The following is a 22318-nucleotide window of genomic DNA, read 5'->3' on the forward strand; positions in this document are numbered from 1 at the left end:
ACTGTTATATTTGAGCAAATCCCCCAACCTATTGTCTTCTAAAAAATGAATTCTTCAGTCATACTTTACTCTCATTTCAAAGACAAGGCCATTTGGTAAGGGAACAACTATCAGTGTAATCTCAGAGGCCACATCTTAAATTACCGAGGAGAAACAGAAAGAGGACCTGAAGGAGAAAACCCCCAAAATTCTAAGAAGAAGTTCTGCAAAATCTTCCTCATCTTCACACATGGATCTCAAAAAGCATTGATTCTAATTGCTTTAGTGACCAGGAAGGTGTATTAGAGAGAAGACAGGCAAAATATTTTCCAACTGGACACGAAGATTTAGTTTCACACAGACATCGAAAGGCAAACACACACTTCAATGTCGCAGAAAACAGCTGAGTGATTATCTTGAACACTACTTCAGATTTCAATACCTTAATCAGCTCTTTTTCTTGATGGAGCTCCTCATGAAGTTCTGGAAGAGGATCTTTACTCTGTGCCTTTAAAACTTGTAGCCTGTTTCTCAACTCCTTGATTTTCTTCTCACACTGGTCCCAGGTCTATTTGAAAACAGTATTAAAATTGGTAAGTACTTGGTTGTTTAAGAATGAACTGTAGGAATAGGATAATTAATTTAATCCATGTAATTGTTCTATTAAATGTGTTTTTGTAAATCACGCAGAAACCCAGTTCCTTGTCTTGAGCAGACTGTGGTCTAAAAGAGCATATGAGACAGCAGGATGGTTCGACACCTCTCTGCAGCTTTACGTGTGGCTCATCTCAACCACTGCATTGCCTTTGGCTTCGAAATATTTCTTCTTCCCCGCATCTCTGACCTAGCTAACTTATTTCTATTTTAGTTTTGGAAAAGTTCACATTTAAAAGGCTACTAGAAGGATTAATTTTTAGCATTTCCAGTCTTGGGTATATGCTCTAATAGCACTGAAAAGCAAAGGCCTCTCACTGTTGTGGCCTCTCCCGTTGCGGAGCACAGGCTCCGGACGTGCAGGCTCAGCAGCCATGGCTCACGGGACCAGCCGCTCCGCGGCATGTGGGATCCTCCCAGACCGGGGCACGAACCCGTGTCCCCTGCATCGGCAGGCGGACTCTCAACCACTGCGCCACCAAGGAAGCCCTTGTCTTCTTTTTTAATGTCATCCCTCTGCTCTCTCCCTTCCCCCTTCTAGAAATAGCTTGGCTTTAGCGACCCTTTCACAGCCAAGTTTCACTCTCCATTTCTTACCACTGCTCTGACTGCCGCCTCCTGCTTGAAGTAATTTATAGTTTACAAAGCTTATCAACTTCATTATCTCACTGTAATCATAATAAGCTTAGGAGACAGACGCAAGTGTTACTATCACATTTAAAAGAGGAAAACTGAGGCTCAGAGAAAACCGACTGGTCCAAGGACAAGCAGTTAGAAGTAGCTTAATCAAGAGTTGACCTAAGGCTACAGTTTCCCTGTGGATGCCTTTCTTTCATATCAGCTCTTTTCCTTAAACCTTATATTACTGAGCAAATAGTTGCCTGTTATTTTCAAGTACAGAGGGTTTAATCCATTAGGATAAATTTCTATTCCTGATATTACTAAAATTCCTCCTCCTGAAGTTACTAAAAATAGACAAACACAGACTCAAACACTACTCTATTCCTCAGTACTACTGACACAAATATTCTTGGGTTGGTCCAATTGTACGCTAACACCTCACTTAAGGAGAGGCCACTTATCTCACAACATAAACTCTCTGGAACGTAACCAAGGAGAAAGTGAAGGGAGAAACAAAACAAAACTATGAGTCCTTATCTCTTCCACCAAACCTTTATTTGCATTTACCACCTTGCTTTGCAAACACGGCAGGTGCTCAACAAATGTTTGCAAGTTAATGAATTTCACAGTGTATACGCCAAATAAAATTCAGATACTTTATTCACAGGAGAGATGTTCAGGCCCTAACTCAGCACATATTTATTCTGTATTCAGAAAAACATCTCTGACAAGCTTGGTTATCTTGTTTTGGTACCCACACAACAGATTAGAGAGTGGGCTACAAGGAGTAAGTATACTCAGAGAAATAAAAAGTAAAAATAGGGCTTCCCTGGTGGCGCAGTGGTTGAGAGTCCACCTGCCGATGCAGGGGACACGGGTTCGTGCCCCGGTCCGGGAAGATCCCACATGCTGCGGAGCGGCTGGGCCCGTGAGCCATGGCCGCTGAGCCTGCGCGTCTGGAGCCTGTGCTCCGCAATGAGAGAGGCCACCACAGTGAAAGGCCCGTGTAACGCAAAAAAAAAAAAAGAAAAAAAAAGTAAAAATAGCTTAAATTAAATAGAAAGAAAGACAAACAATAAAAACCACATAAGAACTCAAAAAGCATAGCAGTGCAGGGGCTAGGTTCAAAGCAGCTCAGAGTCCTTAAGAACAACTTGGGATATTTTAGCATAATAAAATATTAATGATTTTCCTAATAATCACTCAAAAGAAAGCATTTTGGTTCTTAAAGGTATAATCATAAATTATTGGGAAATTCAGTTATATGGAAAAGTGTATTCTTTGAAGACAGCAGAAAGATGAAGTATCACTGTGTTTATTTTCATATACCATACCCAAAGGCAGACCATATGTGGAATGATAGCTTTGGGTATTGAACTTCCATTGAACATGAATTAGTTTCCTGTTTCATAAAGGTAAATATAAAATAGTACCTCAAGTATTTAGATATTAACATTGAGCTTTTCCAGTGTTATATTATTATTTTACATTAAGAAACTACCATGATTTTGTGGATTAGTAGGACTCAATGTCCCTTGGAAAGCCCATAATATTGTGATTTCCTAAAATCATTCCCATCTTCATACAGCAAACAAAAATTCTATGTACTGCATTTGAATATCATGAACAGAAAAGTAAATGGTGAGTTTACCTCTGCAGTGCTCTGGAACTGTTTAATCATCTCTCCTAGTTGGAGTTTTGTGTCCTTCCAGTTGTCCTGAAGTTGACTGATTCTCTTCTCAATTGACTCTTTAGTTTCCAGGTGAGTTGTGCTCAGTAACTTGCCCCCAGCTTCCAAGGTTAGTGCATAGGTTGTCTGCCACCTCTGGAAATGAATTTCTTTATTCTTAAAAAAAAAAAAAAAAAAAAAAAAGTAATTTGCTTAAGCCTCTGATGTGATCAAAATGTGACTCTCTGCATGCATTTGTGTGTATTTCCTTCAGAGCTTCTTAAATGTTAAACTAGATATAAATTAGACAAATCTGGCTAGAACACACACACACATACATACACACTCATTCACATCAAAGGCTAATATTTTTATTGAGTAGACAGCATACCACCAAATGATGTGTTCTTTTTTCTTTTTTTTTTTCGGTACGTGGGCCTCTCACTGTTGTGGCCTCTCCCGTCGTAGAGCACAGGCTCCGGACGCGCAGGCTCAGTGGCCATGGCTCACAGGCCCAGCTGCTCCGTGGCATGTGGGATCTTCCCGGACCAGGGCACGAACCCGTGTCCCCTGCATCGGCAGGCGGACTCTCAACCACTGCGCCACCAGGGAAGCCCCAAATGATGTGTTCTTAAAATAATTTCCAAGGGTTGGTAAGAGATAAGATTTTACTATAATGATTAGAAGTATAGAGAAATTAAAAATACACTTTGGGCTTCCCTGGTGGCACAGTGGTTGAAAGTCCGCCTGCCGATGCAGGGGACACGGGTTCATGCCCCGGTCTGGGAAGATCCCACATACCGCTGAGCGGCTGGGCCCGTGAGCCATGGCCGCTGAGCCTGCGCGTCCGGAGCCTGTTCTCCACAACGGGAGAGGCCACAACAGTGAGAGGCCCGCGTACCGCAAAAAAAAAAAAAAAAAAAATACACTTCACAGAATAAAAGCCTACAAGATAAATGAATCCAAGAGTATTAAGAAAATGACTGGAGTATTAGATCCGATATTAAGAGCAAATACCCATTACCATTATGGTATAAAGAGTCAGGCTGCTCCTAACCCACAAGGTTGGAATGTGCACATTATGCTAAACAAATTTAAAAGGAGAGAATAAAAAAGATAAAAATACAAAAATAGACACTTAAGCACATAAATATACACATCAGTGTTTATACTAAAGCAATAGCTTTAAAAAATTCCATTTGGATATCACATAGGCTTTTCTTTAAAAGGGACTGAAACTAGGTATTTATAATACAAAAATGAAGTAAAAACTTTATATTTCCAAAAGCATTTGGTTTCAGGAGAAAAAATTAAATAGCTTTTATTTCTGTTGTATATATGATTTCCTGTATTTTCAAATTTCTCAAGGGAGACATAATGTGGGCATTTTCCAAAATGGAAGCTGATGTTAAAAAAGAATCAACAGAGCATTGATTTATCAAGATATTTCTGAGAATACTCAGGATAACCCAAATGCAAAGGAGAAACACACACAAGAAAAACTGCAATTCAAGGAACACACTGCCCCTCCACACTTGTCCTTCTAATATGCAGTACTGCTCAACACAGCCACTGTGATAGATGTCTGTTAGCCATTTCAAACTGAAGTCATCAAAAGACCTGGTTCTCATCCAGTCTCCCCTGACTTGGTCAACAGCACATTATTCACCAAGATGCTCAACCCCAAACCTAGAGTCATCTGGATTTAGATTTTTATTTACCTGCCACATCCAAACCATAAGCAAGTCTTGTAAACCCCACCTACAAATATAGTCTTTTTATCTTCACTGTGATTACCCTTGTCTTATCCATCCTAAAAACTACCCAAGACCATTGAAGTAGCCTAACGAGGGCTTCCCTGGTGGCGCAGTGGTTGGGAGTCCACCTGCCGATGCAGGGGACACGGGTTCGTGCCCCAGTCCGGGAAGAGCCCACATGCCGTGGAGCGGCTGGGCCCGTGAGCCATGGCTGCTGAGCCTGCGCGTCCGGAGCCTGTGCTCCGCGACGGGAGAGGCCACAACAGTGCCCACGTACCGAAAAAAAAAAAAAAAAAAAAAGAAATAGCCTAACGAGCTATGGCAGACGGTATTTTTCACAAAATGGCCACAATATTACCAGCCCCACATGCTCTTCTAGAACCTTCCCTCTCCCCCCTCCTCTTGAACCCATGTGGGCATGCGTGATGGCTTTGATTAATAGAGGATGGTGGAAGTGGCTGACGTCTGAGGCTAGGTCTAAAAAGGCAATACAGCTTCTCTCTGGATCTATCTTTCTTGGGACATGCACCTTTGAAGCCATGAGCTGCCACGTAAGGAGTCTGGCTACCGAAAGCCTCCAAGTGGAGAGCCCACAGGGAACAAAGCCCAAGGAGCCCCAGGTGCTCCAGTTCCTGGCTGTCTGAGCCTTTCCAGCTCAAGTACTAGACACGAAAGTGAGGAAGCCTTCAGGTGAGTCCAGCCTCAGCCGTCATCTGATTGGAACTGCCTGAGGGCCCCTTGCAAGAGCCACCTAACAGCCCTGACAACCTCCAGAACTGTGAGAGAGAATAAGAAATGTTTGTTGTGATGTGGCAATAAAGAAGTAGTACACTGGCATTCCTGCTTCTTCTCACGGACCCCCAAACCATCTTCCTCAGAGCAGCCAGAGGACATTTAAAAAATACAAATTGTATCGAGCTGCTTCCTCTTCCAACTTAAACGGCTTCCTATTATCCAGACTGACACCCAGCTACCTCACCTCCCTCCAAAATGCTCCTCCCTGACTGCCTTCCGAGTCCATTTTCCATCACTGCTGTCTCACTGGCTACACTCGTCACACGAGCCTTCTTTCTTCCTCTGCTTTGCTAAACTTGTTCCCATCTTGGGGACTCGGGAAAACTCTTCCCTCTGTCTGAAGGCTCTCCCCCCAGATCTTTGCACGGCTGGCTTCTTCTTGTCATTCAGGTTCCAGTTTAAATGGTGCCTCCCCAGAGATGACCCAGTCTAAAGCAGTCACCCAGCCTCTCCATCACCGGCCCCGTTTTAATGACCTACATATGCCATGTTGCAATCTGATATTTCCTTTAGTTTTTGATTTGTCTGATCTCCCCCACCAATCAGACAAATTAGTATTTTCTTGTTGGTTTACTGATTTGTCTGATTGCCCCCATGGGAGCAGAGGTCTTCTCTTGGTCCACACCATATACCCAGCACTTAGAACATTGACCAGCAAAGACCAGATGCTCAGTTAATATCTGAAGCCTAGATAAGTGAATGAGGCAAGCAAAGGATTTCAGAAGGGTGCTGTTTTGTTTAGCTGCCCCTCTACAGTGAAGTGTGGTTCGATAGCTCAGTGCAACATGCCCTGGGAACTGCCAACTAATTATTCTAGTCCTGTGCTCATCAAGCAACTTTCTGATTGGAAATGTTGTTGCCTAAATGAATTCACCCTTCAAGAGGAAGCAGGAATCCCACTGTAAATTACTACTTTGTGGTAGTCATTCATACATTAGTCAGTGCTTTAAATGTCTGTCACCCCAAACTTCCCCACTCTACCTACCCATCTCCAGTCCGTCTCTACTCCCACAGCATAAGACAGCTTCACTATTTCTGGTTGAATGGATAAGATTGGGTTTCTGACCCCACGAGGCTAATGATAAGGCTGAGTAGGGTCCCCATGAGCAGCTGGCCTCCCCATCGCAGAAAGCACACTTGAACGTCACAGAAAACACAAAACCTGAGGCGAACAAACATCTTCCAAATCAAGAGCACCCTGCAGTTCCCACACTGCTGCTGCGCGTGTCCTACCTTCAGCTCATGAATCAGACTTCTTGTTTGGTGGAGGCTGTAGCAGTCTTGGCTCTTCACTGCAGACAGCAGGTGGCTGGTGTAGGCGAGCAGGTGGAGCAAGTCCCCCTCGGAGGTGGTGAAGTACTGCCACTGCCTCACCAGCTCATCGATGTCACTCTTCCGCTGCCGAACGCCCTGGGCAGCACTCTGCCACCTCTCCTTCAGCCTCGTGAACTTCCAAACAAATTCCGGTCTTGGGAAAAATAGATGGTTAGAGAATTCTGACATCAACATGTAGAAAAACTAACTATCAACATGTAATAGGAACTTAGATTTGCTATTTATGTGCACAATTTACATGGAAAAAAACTTCTTTAAATCTGAGCACCATTCAGTGTAAACATGATGGGGAACTTGGGGCTGGGGCAGGGGCAGTGTGTGGGTTGGTGAAAGGTGTTTATCACAAGATACTTGCACATGGCCTAGTATTTTCCTGGCATGCATGACAACCACTGCCTTAAACAAACTTAAGCTGTTTGTTTTGTTTTGTTTTGTTTTTTGTGGTATGCGGGCCTCTCACTGTTGTGGCCTCTCCCATTGCGGAGCACAGGCTCCGGACGCGCAGGCTCAGTGGCCATGGCTCACGGGCCTAGCCGCTCCCCGGCATGTGGGATCTTTCCGGACCGGGGCACGAACCCGTGTCCCCTGCATCGGCAGGCGGACTCTCAACCACTGCACCACCAGGGAAGCCCCTTAAGCTGTTTTAGCACAGATTATGCCAAGTGCTTTATGGAAAACTAAACATGGGATCAATGGGAAACAGATGAACAGATAGGTCCCTTGCAATGTTATCGATTACTTGAGGGCTGTATGCTACATAATTTCAGCAATAAAGAACATGTTTTCTGCAACTACTCAACTATTTATTTCCCAGATAGACAATGTCCTTCACATGATAAATAAGGCCTTTTATTTATTACGGGAAAAGTCATGCTTTGCTGTACTGATCAGATCAAAACTAGTTAATCATCCTGAAATTGGCTTGGATTTTATTACTTCAGAGCTAGGAAAAATGGGTTTTATATTTCTTAGTTATGTTGAAAGAGGATTCAGAGGCATATGGGTGATGATGGGGAGGAAAATAATGCCTATGGAGACATTTGGAGAGGTCATTTAAGGCCAAGCCCCCTGGGGCTCTGTCGGCAATTTCAGCAGCTATGCAAGCAGGTACAGTTACTGTCACCAGGCTGCCTAAGGGGCCCCGCTCAGCCTGACTGGAACTCCCCGGAGACCCCAACCTCATGTACACAGCATAGAAAGAAGTCTCTTCTTTCACAACTGTGACATAGCTACCTACTGGGAACAGCAGCACTTTGAAATTTATTTTTTAAATAGCAAAACATCATGAGGCTGAAGGCAGAGAGGAAAACACAGTTTAGAAAAATCCTTTGGGGTAAAAACTTAGATAATGGTACTAGGTGGATGGGTGCTTGCAAAGCATCTGGTCTGCTAAGCCCACCCATCTACCATAGGGAAAAGGGCCCCTGATGTTTTTATGGCCATGAAGCAAGACTCCATCCTAATATAAAGTCAGAAGACTGGCCCCATGGTGGTCTACCAATGACATGGTCGCAGGCACTGATGTAGTCAAGATTCACACGGTGGAAGGCCCACCAGGCTGCATTGCCTTCCACATGCCCACAACCATTACGAGTCCCAAAGAGCTTACCTCTTCTCTATTTCTGCTGTGTCCAGGAGTTGTAAGCACTGGGTGACATAAGAGTCAGCAATTGTCTGGTTTATAGAAACTTCAGCTTCTAACATCTGTATATGAATTCAAATATGGGAATTGTTTTTGTCAATTTCCTAATAAAATCTAAGCTCACAGAGGATATGTGAGGTGATTAATTTTCAAAAGATTTGAGGCTAACTGCAAAAAACGCTTAATCATCACAACAGTACCTATGAATATAATTAGAAGCAAATAGGTCTAATAATAACTACACCTAAGGCCCATTATTGGGCTTTTTCTACTTGTTAGGCACTGAGTAAAACATGCATTGTCTCACTTATTCCTCAACCTTACGACTTAAGTAAATACTATCAGACTCATTTGAAGAGGAGGAAACTAAGATGTTCAGTAACTTATCAAAGTCACCCAGCTTTGCCCGGACAGATTTCATTTTCAGTGGATGATCTTAATGTAACAAAGCAGACTTAAATCAGTTACACTAAAAAGTTACAATGCACTAATCATGCACATTTTGGAAATGCAGGGTCTGCCTATAACCACCGGGAGTACTCTCAAATATACGTCAGCATCAGCATGGGGAAACTCCTCTGTGAAATTATTAATGCTACAATTATAATTATACCGGGTGCTTCAATACTTTACAAAACTACTCAGTGAAAATGCAAAGATGACTTGAAGTATTTTAACATGCTCTTGGTAAAGCGGTACCGTGTTCGCATTATGCAAAAGCAACGTTGTGCTAGAAGCTTCCACCTACTGTAGAAAATCTAGGAGTTCTGTCATTAATAAAATAGAGCAGCAAAACAAAATTTTGAAATTTATGAAATATGTGAGAATTTTACAAATGATCAACCAACAACTGAATTTGCTCAAAGACATATATTCTGTGTTTAGAGGTTGAGGATTGATAGGTACTCTCTGTATTTTACTTTATTTAATCTCTCTTCCCCTGAGTCCTGCCCCAGGGTGAGGGGTCCAAGGTGGCAGAGAGCACAGGTTTATTTACCTCATACGTTTTCTGCTGTTCCAGGAGAGAAGGGAGGCTGTCAGCAATGTTCACCTTGAGCATCTCTTCTATCTTCTCCAAAAGCTGGACCCACTTTTCACAGCAATAAAGAAACTTTTGATTCAATCCAATCCCCTGAAGTTCACTAAGAAGGTTTAAAAACAAACAAAACAGAGCCATATAACAATGACATTACTGGGCTCAACTGTTAATTTTGCCTTAATTGAAACAGAATGGGAGAGCTGGGCTGTTCTGACCTGCAGCGTTCCAGTGCTGTCGCCGTGGCCCGAATCCATTGCCGGTTCACATTTTGTAATGTCTTGACAGCTACGTCACTAAGCGGGAGCTTGAGGCTTACTTCATTCAAATGCTCAATATCAGGTGACTGGGCTGTCAGTGCCAGCACGTGATTCTGTGAAAAAGAAATTAAATTCCAGGTTTTTGGATGCCAATAAGATATCTGGATTATGAAAAGGCTTCAGAAATCCTACAGACCTTCCTTATCTCAAACAAGAGGGAAAACTGGGGCCTAAATAGGTAAACGACTTGCCCACAGTCAAATAGCTAGTTAGTGTCAGAATCGGACCTGAACCCAGATCTCTCAATCCTGTGTCTTTTCTAGAACAAGCTGCACACATGGCCAGAACTGAAACAGCCCAGGAAATAGAAAGTGATCTCAGATTTTTGTCTTTGAAGAAGATGGAAATGAGCTTTCTTTTTTAAAGGACCCATTCCGGACCTTCAAGTCCCATTTAGTCTGCCAACAACTTGACCTTCAACAGAACATGCAGTTTATTTACAAAGTAAATGAAAATTCAATCCTTAAAATAATCCTAGCAAAGCATGGTAGTTACACATCAATATCATGGTGAAATCATAGGAAAGCAAACTCACCAAAATTTTATCTTTAAGACAATATTCCAGGGACAGCCTCTAGGACAACAATATATTAAGCAAACATCCTTCACAATATCCATGTTCTCACTACAGAACTCTGCCACAATAGTCTAGGTCAGGGTCAACAAACTTTTACTGTCAAGGGCGAGATCATAAATATTTTAGCCTTTTATGACCCATATGATCTCTGTTGCAAATATTCAGCTCTGCCCTTGTAGCATGAAAACTCCCATAGACAGCACGTAAATGGTGGAAGGGCATGGCTGTGCCAGTAACACTTTATTTACAAAACCAGGTGAGGGGCTGCATTTAGACCATGTGCCATAGTTTGCTGACTCTTAATCTAGGTTATGAATATTGGTCCTCAGGAGTGTGCAAGATCCAGAATTCTTTCATTCTTCCATTCATCTATGTTAACTATACTAAACTTACTAAGGTAATAAAGAAGGAAAAAAATATACCATTAATTTAATAGGGCATTTTACTTTTTGATCTTCAACTAACCAGAAAAATTCAATTCATCTCAATAGCCAACTGCTAGATTATTTTAGTTCATTGAAGCTAACTAGTAAAGACTTCAAGATTTAAAAGTCTACTAAAATTACTGAGGCATATTACTAAAATAGATCTCATGACCCAGCAATTCCACTCCTGGGTATATATTCAAAAACGACCAAAAACACTAATTTGAAAAGATATATGAAACCCAATGCTCGTAGCAGCATTATTTACAACTGTCAAGATATGGAAGCAACATAATTGTCCATCGACAGATGAATGGATAAAGAAGATGTGGTACATATATACAATGGAATATTACTCAGCCATAAAAAAGAACAAAGTTTTGCCATTTGCAGCAATATGGATCTGGAGGGCATCATGCTAAGTGAAATAAGTCAGACAGAGAAAGACAAATACTATATGATATCACTTATACGTGGAATCTAAAAAATACAACAAACTAGTGAATATAATGAAAAAGAAGTAGACTCACAGATACAGAGAAAAAACTAGTTGCTACCAGTCGGGGGGGGCAATACAGGAGTGGGGGAGTAGGAGGTACAAACTATTGGGTATAAGATAGGCTCAAGGATGTATTGTACGACATGGGGAATATAGCCAATATTTTGTAATAACTGTAAATGGAAAGTAACATTTAAAATGTATAAAAATTTAAAAATTGAAAAAGAGAAATAATCGACAAATAAATTGTATATATTTAAAGTGTATGGGACTTCCCTGGTGGTCCAGTGGTTAAGACTCCGTGCTCCCAATGCAGGGGCCCTGGGTTCGATTACTGGTCAGGGAACTAAACCCCGCATGCCACAACTAAGAGCCCGCATGCTGCAACTAAAAATCCTGTGTGCCACAACTAAGACCTGCTACAGCCAAATGAATAAAATAAATAAATAAATAAATAAATAATATTAAATAAATAAATAAATATTAAAAAAAAAAAAGTGTAAAAAAAAGATCCCTATGTTGTCATACTTTTCTAGATCTTAGGGAAAACAGGTCAAGAATGAATGGCACATCAATGACTGTGCTCAAGGGTTAAGATGCACATAGATGACAGTAATTCACTTATTTTTTGTTCTATGGTGAACCTGAGCCCTTAGGAATGACAAATATTGGCAATACCAGGAATAAGTCAGGATTTCCTTCTTTTTCTTGCTGGTAGAGCTTATCCAAATTCTCTTCTTCATGCGTAATGAGACCTTTTAAAGAGTCCAACTGGTCCCCAAAATCCTTGAACTGTGATAGAACAAACTAGAACAAGAGAAGTTTTCATTAGAAACAATTTTCATGTGCATCTATAACAGAATCAAGCGCAGCCTTGTGATAAAAGTCCAAGCTGTTTTCAGCCCTAAGCAGTTCATTATCTTGAATCCAGAACACTCCTGATACTCACTTTGTGCCTTTGGCAAAGTAGGAAGCCTTCACAGGGATGAAAAGATCAGTTGCTTGACAGGGGCACCTAGAGGAATCCTGCTAGCTAAATATTTTTTCCCCGCTGTGTGATATTGGAGCCCCATGGCCTTCTATTCAGCTTTTGATAATTCATGCACTAAAGGCTTTTCAAAAAGTGAATAAAATACATAACAAATGGTCGTGCTTTAAGCAGCTACTCTATGACTCAATTACCCAACTTGGAAATTCAAATAACTATGAGATCTGAACAGTGCATGAAATATATCACCTTAACATGTTCAATAAGGAAGAAATGTATGCTTAAGATCTGCCCATTGCCCATGTGATTGAAGAATCACATGACTGAAGAATCATGTCAAATGGTAGATACGTTTAGGGCATCTTTATTCTGTGGTTTCCCTAAGATGCAGCCCACAAAGCACTAATAACTATCACTTCGCAAGATATAAGGAATTGAAGGGAGTGTGCAAATGTCCAAGACTTCAAGTTGAATAGAAAACTAAGAGGAACCTTAAATTCATTTGTTTTCATAAGCAGCATCTTTTCCAAGTAGGAAGCCCTCTGGAGGGAGTGCATTTGACCAGAGAGGAGCACGTGGGTGTTGGGCTCTGCAGGCTGTGGCAGTCGATCCAGGAGAGTGGAATCTTGGAGAAAGGCTTCTTTTGTCTTCTGCACATCATGCTGCAGCTCCTGGAGAAGAAAAAAGTGATCGCAAAACATTTCCTCCTCCTTTCCCAACAGAAATCCCCAACTCATGCCACTCCATCAACATCTAGGAGAATTTCTGCCCTGAAACAGTGGGTGTGGCTTTTTGTTACTGTTTATTTTAAAGAGATAAAAAAGCTAAGCCTTCTTTATATGATATCACTGGTACTGTTCTGAAATTTGTCAGTTCAGAGCTAAAAGTAACCATGGATAAATAGAGTTGGGGCTTCTAGTTTACAGAAACTGGAGATGACTTGGGTACAGTCTTATGTTTTATATTTCTAATCAGTGAACACTTTAAGGATCTGCTTCAATGCGTTTTAAGAATCAATCCAACCCCGTCCTCTGCCTGACACTTTGTGACATAAATAGATTCATGTGCAGAGAGCACAGAATTTCATTGACCAAGACGATTTTAGGGCTGCTCCAGAAATGTTGCAACTGCGTGAAATTTCTGTTTTTGTTGTTTTTTTAATGCCAACAGATTAGATAGAAGTTGATCAGAAATATGGTTCATATCTGCTGGATTCTTATCTCTAATTTAATTGGTTAATACTTCTTTATTTGACCTATAGTATTAAAAGATACAAAATGTACCTGGTCACCTAGTTTAAAACTAGAAAGTATTTGCTTTCTAGGCATTCATTAACATAATAGAATAAAACCACAGAGGAAAGTATACAACTCTTAAATAATAGTCTAAAAATCATTATATCCACAGAAAAGCCTTATTAACATGGTGGTGAATCTAAATGATTACTCATTTAGATTAGATAATTATTTAGATTATTTAGATAATTATTCATGATTATTTCTAAATCAAGAGATTCAACATCTACTATTCTTAGATGACCACATTCAGCTGATATATTTCTGCTTTTATTGGAGACTTTGTATGAAGCTTTGGCTTTAGAGATTTACCTGCTAGAGTGAAAGGGGAGATTTGGAAGGAGGTGGCGTCAGGTGACCCTGACCCAGCTACCTGCTGCGTAGCCCTCACCTCTGAGCCACCACCTGGCTCTCCCAACCCCACACGTCCCTGTCTTGCCTGTGTCCTACATGGTCTGCTCACACACCTGTCCTGACCCACTCCTCCCTCCCTGTGGTCTGTCTAGTCCCTGGGTCATGGCCCTGTCTGTCAGGCTGTCTTGGCCTTGGTTTTCCCAATGGGCTTAACGCCTACCTTTACGTCCCGCAGGGCTGGGGGCAGGATCTCTGCCAGGTTGTTTCCAGATGTGTTGATGTTTGCGAGCTGTTGGTACTTTGCTTCCTGCTGCTCCAGTCTTGCTGCAGCTTCAGCGTGAGCACTGTTATATGCCTTCCAGAGCTGTAGCGGGCTCTGGGCCCTCTGCAACTGGTCTGCAATGTCTTGGTTTACCTGTGTCCACCTGTCAGGGCAACATGAACAACAGGAACCTCATCCATCCTTTCCTTTGCAGCAAAAGCACAGCGCCCACACTCTACCCATAAGTTGAGAGCAGATAAATTAAGAAGACGTGTTAATGTCTTTTCAAAATTAATGCCATCATTAATATATAAACAGAATTCCAAATTAGGAAACTTCATTGACTTTATAATTCTCAACAAAACCCGCAAAATTTGTGACTGGCAGGAAACACCTATTGTATGATGAATGTCTCTTAGGCAAAGGTGAAGAAAGTACTGAACTGTTTGCTTGATGAAACTTTCTCCACATGGGAGGGCCTCCTATTTTATAGAGGGGGTCTTTAAGTAGGCCTTATTTAAATTGCGTTTATGTCCAATTTATTTTCTAATTACAAAAGCAACATGTTCCTTATATAAAAGTAGAAATAAAAAACAATATATTTTCCTACTTCTCAGCAAAGGGTATTTATTTCCTATGATGTTCTAAATTTGCTAATGTTTTAATGTTTTGTGGAAATACGGTACGTTGTAGGACTAATTTCTTTGTGAATTGAGAGAAAAAAATGGCAGATATTACCTGGTACTTGATAATATTTCATTTGTTCTTTAGAGAAAAGTTAATTCCTGTGTATTCTCTTTCTACTTAGGCCAATTTGCATCAGAAAGTTACTCACTTGGTAAAACTGATCTTAGTCACATGAGAAGAGAAAACTGCGTAGCCCTCAAAGGATGCTAGCACACAATATATGAGGGAAGGCAGCAGCAGAGTACCCAGGCCCCAGATTTACATAGCTGGTCTCCATGGGGAGGCTAAAACTCAACTCTGGAGTCCAGGCGAACTTAACTAGAGCTGTTGATGAAACCTAGTTAGAGACCTCGCTTTTAGAGTAGATACCACCAAGTTATGAACAATTGCAAATATTAAAAGTATTTTTGCATCCATGAAAATTAGCTAATTTTGTGGTGCTGGCACATTCATTGGTTGTATGATTTGTTTTTTGGATTCTCATTTATATGCACTGTTAAACTGCTAACAAAAACTAAAAATCATAATAATAAGAAAAATAAGTTATTTTCTGTAATACATTTTTCATTCTATTAAAATTGAAAAGTAGAAAAAAGTAGAAATTTAAAAATTTTGCTTTTATTCCATCCTATAGACTGTAATATCTTGCCTTTCTTTCCCATTTAACTTAAAAAATTTTTCCCATGGGAAAAAAATTTTTTTCCCCATGTTATTAATAAAGAATAAGTAAGCCTAAGTTTAAATGGCTGTACATAATGGTCTATAAATGGTCTTTTTTTGTTTAATTACCAAATTCCAGCTTACTATGGATATTGGAATAATTTTCAATTTTTGCTTCCAAAAATAATGCTCAGATACAACTTTGTTCAAAGGCTTTTTTCTGTATTTCAAGATATTGGTCTTAAATTAGACTTCTTAGAGAATTATTGGGTCAAAGAATATAAATATGTAAATATTTTTAAGGTTACGGGTATATGTTCAAACTGCTTTCTGGAAGCATTATAATATTTACATTCTCACCCAAAACACATGAGAATGCTTGTTTCACAATATCCTCAACCCCGTTAAGTGGGCAAAAAAGGTGACAAATGGCATAATTGCTTTACTTCTTTGTATTTCACAAATCTTCTCAGAACCACCGGTTTTTAAATAAGATTTTCCCCAATTATAAATACTATAAATATAAATACTAAAAATATAATTATAAATTTTATATTATAAATAAATATAATATTATAAATAAATATAATAAATAAATATATTATAATTAAAAATATTAAAAAATATTATAAATAAATATTATAAATAAATAAACATATGCTCACAACCCCCCACAAAACATGTGTTTAAATCTATCCATACCTATATTGAGATTGCCTACCCATCTACCTACCTACCTACCTGTCTATAAAGAGAAAGTAAAAAAAACACCTGACATCTCATGGATCTAGAGATAACTACTGTTGGCATTTTGATGCTATTTTCTTCAGTCGTTTTCAATATGCCTTCTGATATATTCTTGTGCCAACAACTGAATGTGTATGGGCACTGGTGACAACTGAATCCCTTTAATAGCAACCTGAACCACCATATGTTTTGAGGGAGGCCCCCATTACTGTATGTGAAATTAGATACGTGTCTGTGTTTACCTTTACCCTCACTCCTCCCCCTCTTCCACTAAGGACTGGATCAAGGGCTGAGGACACCACTGCAGGGTACATAAATGTGGTGTCCCTTGTTCAACATATATTCAAAGTTGGTTTATAGGAGAGGCTGAATCTGCATGAAGGAAGGGTGGAGAAGGCCACTGAGGGTAGCTTAATCTCTTCATCACTGTCTGGAACAAATCAGCTTTGGGCCAACTTTCATATCCCATCCAGCTATATAAAAGCCTCACAATCAACCAGGGCCACACTCCTTAGAAGGAGTTTTCTATCATAAGTAGTTCATCAAAGAATTCCTCCCAACCTCACAAATATCTCCTGAGATGTATTCTTACATCCCCTTACTTCCACCTTATAATGTTTCCAGTGAGACAGACTGCCCATCTGGCCATCCCTTAGCCTGTTTCTGCCTGTTGATTTTGGTGCCCTTGAGGATCGCATTGGGCATTTAGCCTATGCCCACTGAACGTGGCTACACTGGGGCTGTACTTAGGACATTTCTAGATTGATTATACCAAACACTTGTACAAGGCAAGTAATAGCCTTCACAACGTCAAATCTTACGTGAACAAGATCCTTCCAAGCAGGAGAGACCAGAATAGTATGAAGCCAGTTATCTCAGATGATTAAGAAGGCTTTACCCAGCCTACGTCCCTTCATTTGTCACACGTCATTAAGATAAAAATATCTGCTCTACCATTCAAATTGCATCTTAAAGTGTACCTTGTGTGAGTATTTTGGCATTTCTCTTGAATTATCTCAGCAACTGAGGGGCAGTAATCTTTGAGTTTTCCAATAACCTCCTGGAGTTTCTTCCAACTCCCTTCACTGCTCTCAGCTTCATCTTGAAGAGTCTAGGAGGACAGAGCAGGAACGTCAGTTGCAGAACAGCCTGGCCTCGTCCAAAGAAGGCAGCGGCTGGTCAACACTTGCCGCTGTACCACAGTAATGTTAACACTCAAACTTTAATAGGACAGGGATAAATTACCAGAAATGTGAAGAAGAAAACTGAGAAGGCATTCTTTCATGGGGCTAGCACTTGAAATAGCATACTTAGAAAAAAAAACACCCCAGACCCAAACCTTTAAATTGTGAAATAATATGGACATGAAAGAAAGATGAAGAAAAATTCACAGTATACTTGTACCAAGTTTCACTCATTTGGTTCATGTCATTCATTTTGAAATTTCAAGTTATACTTTTGATGCTGCTGTTTAAAATACTGTTTTGTGTTTCTCTGTGGAGAACATAACAGTAATTGTGTTCATTTCTGTGCTTCCTTCCATTGGAGATTTTCTGCCAATAATGCATTGTGCCAAGATCTGGTTAATATACCTGAAGGTTCTGCACCTGGCACCTTAAGGCCTCTAATGATAAAACCACAGGTTTGCTGTGTTCCATGCAGTACCAGAATCGGATCGTCATCATATTCACTTCATCATAGAGTTTATCATAAGTCTTCCACTCCTGTAAAACAGACTGCATGGAGGTCTTGAGCTCATTGACCTATACAAAAAGTAGAAACATATTTAGGAAATCATCGACAAGAGGCTCTCTCATCTTTTTTGTTTCCCCCTCCTAAGGACTCTACCACCGTATCCAATCTAGGCATTTTAATTTGAGAGTGGAGCTTCAGTGATTCACTGAAGGTGAGAAGGGTGGGTCAATGAACAAGAAATATCAAAGAAGGCTAAGTTTTAGAGTAGCTGAATGGAAAAGAGCCCTGAGACCAGAGTCTCCAGCACAGAGAGAGTTCAGCCTACAGATGGACAGCCCAGGGAAAAAAACACTGATTGAGGAATCAGAATCTCAGGATATACATTTCAGTGACACCCTATTAGCTTTCTGACCTTGGGCAAGTTATTTAATCCTTGAGTCTATTTCTTCATCCACAAAACAGATATAATAAATGAAAACATAAAGAAAATAGTGTCTGTGAAAATGCTCTGAAAACTGTAAAGCATTATAAATGTAAAGTGTTAACCTGTGTTACCTGGCACTTAAGTCTGGTTACTACTGGAGAGCAAGCAAAACTTGGAGAGCATCATGCTTGGCCAAAATGATGGGCAAGTGCAAAGTAGGAGGAAATGCAATGGTGGCCATATTTTATTCTTTAATGTGTTTTGGTAATTATGAAAGGTTGAAAATTGAAGCATTTAAATGACCTCTGACACAATCGAGAATATACAAGTATATAAATCTTTATATATTATGTTAAGAACACTTATATCTCAACAATAAAAAGACAACCAAACTCAAAAATGGACAAAGGATTGAATAACCATCTCTCTAAAGAATATATACAAATGGCCAATAAGCATATGAAAAGACACTCAACATCCACAGTCATTAGAGAAATAGAAATCAAAACCATGAGATACCACTTCACATCCACTAGGATGGCTATAATCAAAGTTGGATAATAACTAGTACTGGCGAGACTATGGAAAAATGGGAACGCTTATACACTGCTGATGGAAATGCAAAGTGGTGCAGCTTCTGTAGAAAAGTTTGGCAGTCTCTCAAGAAGTTAAATACTGTATAGAGTTACCATATGACCCACTAATTCTACTCTTAGGTATATGGCCAAGAGAACTGAAAGCATATGTTCACAAAAAAACCTATACACACACATTCTCAGCAGTGTAGGAGGGTTTTAATGTCTCCACATCCTTGTCAACACTTGTTACTGTCTGTCTTTTTATTGCAGCTATCCTCCTGCAGCCTGTGAGCATCTTCAGGGTAAGAACCATTTTTCTTATCATTGCACCCTTGGCAGTGAGCACAGTGCCTCACAAAAGATATGTTAACAAATGATTCACACAGATATGTTCAGCTCACCCCTACTTTTCTGCCTGAGTCCTGGGGGAAGAATGAGGCTGAGGGTCACCTATGGATTTCATTTACATGGGTTATTCCCAATTCTCTCTTGGAACAAATGGTTGAATGTAGATTTTAGTAGATGACAAATAATCCACAATAAAGACTCTCTGGGAAACATGGACACACCTATAATAGGTTAGTATTTACAATTTCTCCCTCCATTTGTGGGGAAATGTCAAAGTTGCAAGTGTCTGAGGATGCCTGTCCTTTGTCTTTTGGTGTTCTTCCTCCCAGAAGGGGTAAATGCAGACTTTGACATGCCTTTCATACAATTACCAGACGTCTTCCACAGTCTTCTATGCTTTCTCCTCACCACATGCTGTTTCTCCCCACCTCTGGAGTTTTCCCTATGCTGACCATGCTTCTAGCTTAATAGAGGCTACATGTGATAGGATCACGCCCTCCCTGAGGCATCTCCCTGGGTGTGGGGAATCTGAGCTGCTTCTTCATAACTGCTCCTGTATATCTGGCCAAGAAACAACGCCAGATGCTCTGTTGGGTTTGGGGCTGGGGGTGGAGACATTTTTGTGTCTGTGAGTACATTAGACAAAACAAAGATAACCAGGTGGACTTCTAGCATGCCAAGGATGTGGGAATTTGGTGGCTTTGCCTCTGAGTATCCAGTGAAGGAAAAAAATAAGAGAGATCTGAAATGTTTTTCTCTACTTCACTTCAGTAGTTTTCACAGCAACTTTTCAGTTTTTGGTATGGAGCGAGTGTCCATTATGAAACAAGAAATAAGATAAAAGAAGGATACGTGGAGAGAAATAGTACGCTGTAAATGAATTCTAGTACCTGGTTGATAACACTGGTTTTCTTTTGAAATAACTCATCAATTCTGGATGCTGTATCTTCCAGCAATGGCATTGTCCCACTCTCTGAAGTCAGGTAACTTTGTCTCAATTCATCCAATGCTTTGGATTTAATTGCAAGTTGATTTTCTATATCCTGGAAGGGCAAGAGGAAAAGGTGCACAATATTACAAAACAATTAATAAGGGGTAAGAGGTAGGAGTCTGCACTTTTCAAGTAATAATGCCAATAGAGTATGTAATTTAATAACGTTACAGAGAAGACATTTTAATCATATCACACTCTCAATTCAAGTTTTACAGTGAAATTTTGTAATATAAATTTACAATATTACAAAATGAGGTTTTACAATACTTTCCATTATTACATGGCTCTAGATTTTAGAAGAGTCTAGGTAGCAAGTCCTTATCATCATGGTATAGTAGAAAGAGTCTAGGAGATATAGTCTCCATTCCACGTCTGCCCTGTACTGGCTGTTGGACCAAGCATTAAGTCATCAAACTGCCAAGTCTGCATTTTCCCATCTGGAAAATAGTGATGACATCCCACGTCTGAGTAACTTAGCACTCAGGTGAAAGCAGGGCGGCCGGCTGGGGGTGCTAGAGCACTGAGTTTACAGTCAGGAGGTGGCTGTAAACACTCTAAAATGGAAATGGCTAGTGGGTAGTTAGAAACAGGATACGACCATCTGAAAAGATCTCTTATGGAGGTGTTGATGCCCATATACTATATCCAGTATCATTCTGTAACCTTCTAAGTAGAACAGGGGTCTGAGCCGACTTTCCAGCCCCAACAGTGAGAAGCGCCATGCCTTCCTGTAGGCGGTGCAGAACCCACGTAACCTGGGCCGTCTACAGCGAGGGACAGTGGAACTGCTCTCAACAGGAGTGACACAAGCAGGGCGGTGGGGAGGGAGGAGTAAACCCACGTTTGGGTGAGGGCACCTCAAAGACCACGTGACCTGGCAAATGATGACTGAACGAAAAAAGGGCACAGCCAACATGCTCTAGACCAAATGGGATTTAGACAGTGGTTCTGAGGGAAAAGTAGTCCTTTGAGAACACATTACACAGTAGGTAAAATAAAACCATTTTCCTCTGAAGAAACAAAAAGAAATACTAAAAATCATGGAGACTTCAGAGTAATTTTGTAAATACTGGAGAAATTAATAAAAACACAAAAACTGGAAAACATCTAAATCAAAATCCCCGTGGAACATTTTTTTTTTTTTTTTGGCTGCACTGTGCGGCTTGTGAGATCTTAGTTCCCCAACCAGGGACTGAACCCAGGCCATAGCAGTGAAAGCACTGAATCCTAACCACTGGACGGCCAGGGAACTCCCAACATTTTTTTCTTAGGAGTAGCATTCAAATCTCTTAAGAACTACAATAACCATGAAAATACATCTGTTTATCATTTAAAAACAGCATTTTGCAATTCTGTAAAACACATGGACACATCTATTTTATAGAAGAAAGTTAAGTAGCTGGGGGCTTTGAGGAGAACCCTCAGAAACTATAGCAGCTTGCCCTACTCCCTGGGGCAGGTGTGGTAACTAACAGCCTGACCAAGCCACACTGGACAGGTGCTGTGTGTCTTCTCACCTGACAATCCAGGAGTGTCTTCTGCACCGAGATCACACTTTCAGGTTTTTGTAAAGTGTTCAGTCTCTCCTCTTGTGCCTCCATCCAGTTGTTCAGAATCTGTATTTTGTTTTCATTCTCAGTGATACTTTCCAAAAGTTGTTCTAATTGTTGTATCTATCAGTTACGAATAAGAATAAAATTTTCTTATTTTAAACCACGTTTAAAATGTAAATGTCGTGATATGTCATTTTTAATAGGATAATTTTGTTTCTTCTCAGATTTCTAACGTTTTGCACAAGATTTCCCAAGAACTTTCAGAATAAAGATTCATAAGTCAGGAAATATGAATTATTTTCTCCTTTTTTAAAAAAATCTAACATTTGAAATGAAAGCTAACCTGATAAGAAAGCTGGCTGCTCTGGAGTTCCACAATATCTGTACAAAACAAAATCATGTTGCTAACACTCAACATTTTTTC

At 40.3% G+C, this 22318-nt stretch overlaps 2 protein-coding genes across 3 annotated transcripts in view; one reads left to right on the forward strand and one right to left on the reverse strand.

The window, feature by feature from the left end:
• ESR2 (estrogen receptor 2) overlaps positions 1-22318 on the forward strand; it is a 188442-nt gene that overhangs the window by 113265 nt on the left and 52859 nt on the right. The gene's annotated exons all lie outside the window — the stretch shown is intronic.
• Positions 1-22318, reverse strand: part of SYNE2 (spectrin repeat containing nuclear envelope protein 2) — a 281501-nt gene that overhangs the window by 50250 nt on the left and 208933 nt on the right. For both annotated transcript variants that reach the window (XM_065871886.1, XM_065871885.1), the window contains exons 83-95: positions 21859-22014; positions 20238-20390; positions 17895-18065; positions 17283-17413; positions 14167-14371; positions 12789-12968; positions 11988-12116; positions 9707-9861; positions 9450-9594; positions 8420-8514; positions 6709-6943; positions 2906-3100; positions 422-547 (exon numbers count right to left, since the gene is read on the reverse strand). In XM_065871886.1, coding sequence (XP_065727958.1) covers positions 422-547; positions 2906-3100; positions 6709-6943; positions 8420-8514; positions 9450-9594; positions 9707-9861; positions 11988-12116; positions 12789-12968; positions 14167-14371; positions 17283-17413; positions 17895-18065; positions 20238-20390; positions 21859-22014 — 2076 coding nt within the window. The remainder of the gene's footprint in view (positions 1-421; positions 548-2905; positions 3101-6708; positions 6944-8419; positions 8515-9449; positions 9595-9706; positions 9862-11987; positions 12117-12788; positions 12969-14166; positions 14372-17282; positions 17414-17894; positions 18066-20237; positions 20391-21858; positions 22015-22318) is intronic.

Source organism: Phocoena phocoena, chromosome 2 (genome assembly GCF_963924675.1).
Source record: "Phocoena phocoena chromosome 2, mPhoPho1.1, whole genome shotgun sequence".
Taxonomy (NCBI): domain Eukaryota; kingdom Metazoa; phylum Chordata; class Mammalia; order Artiodactyla; family Phocoenidae; genus Phocoena; species Phocoena phocoena.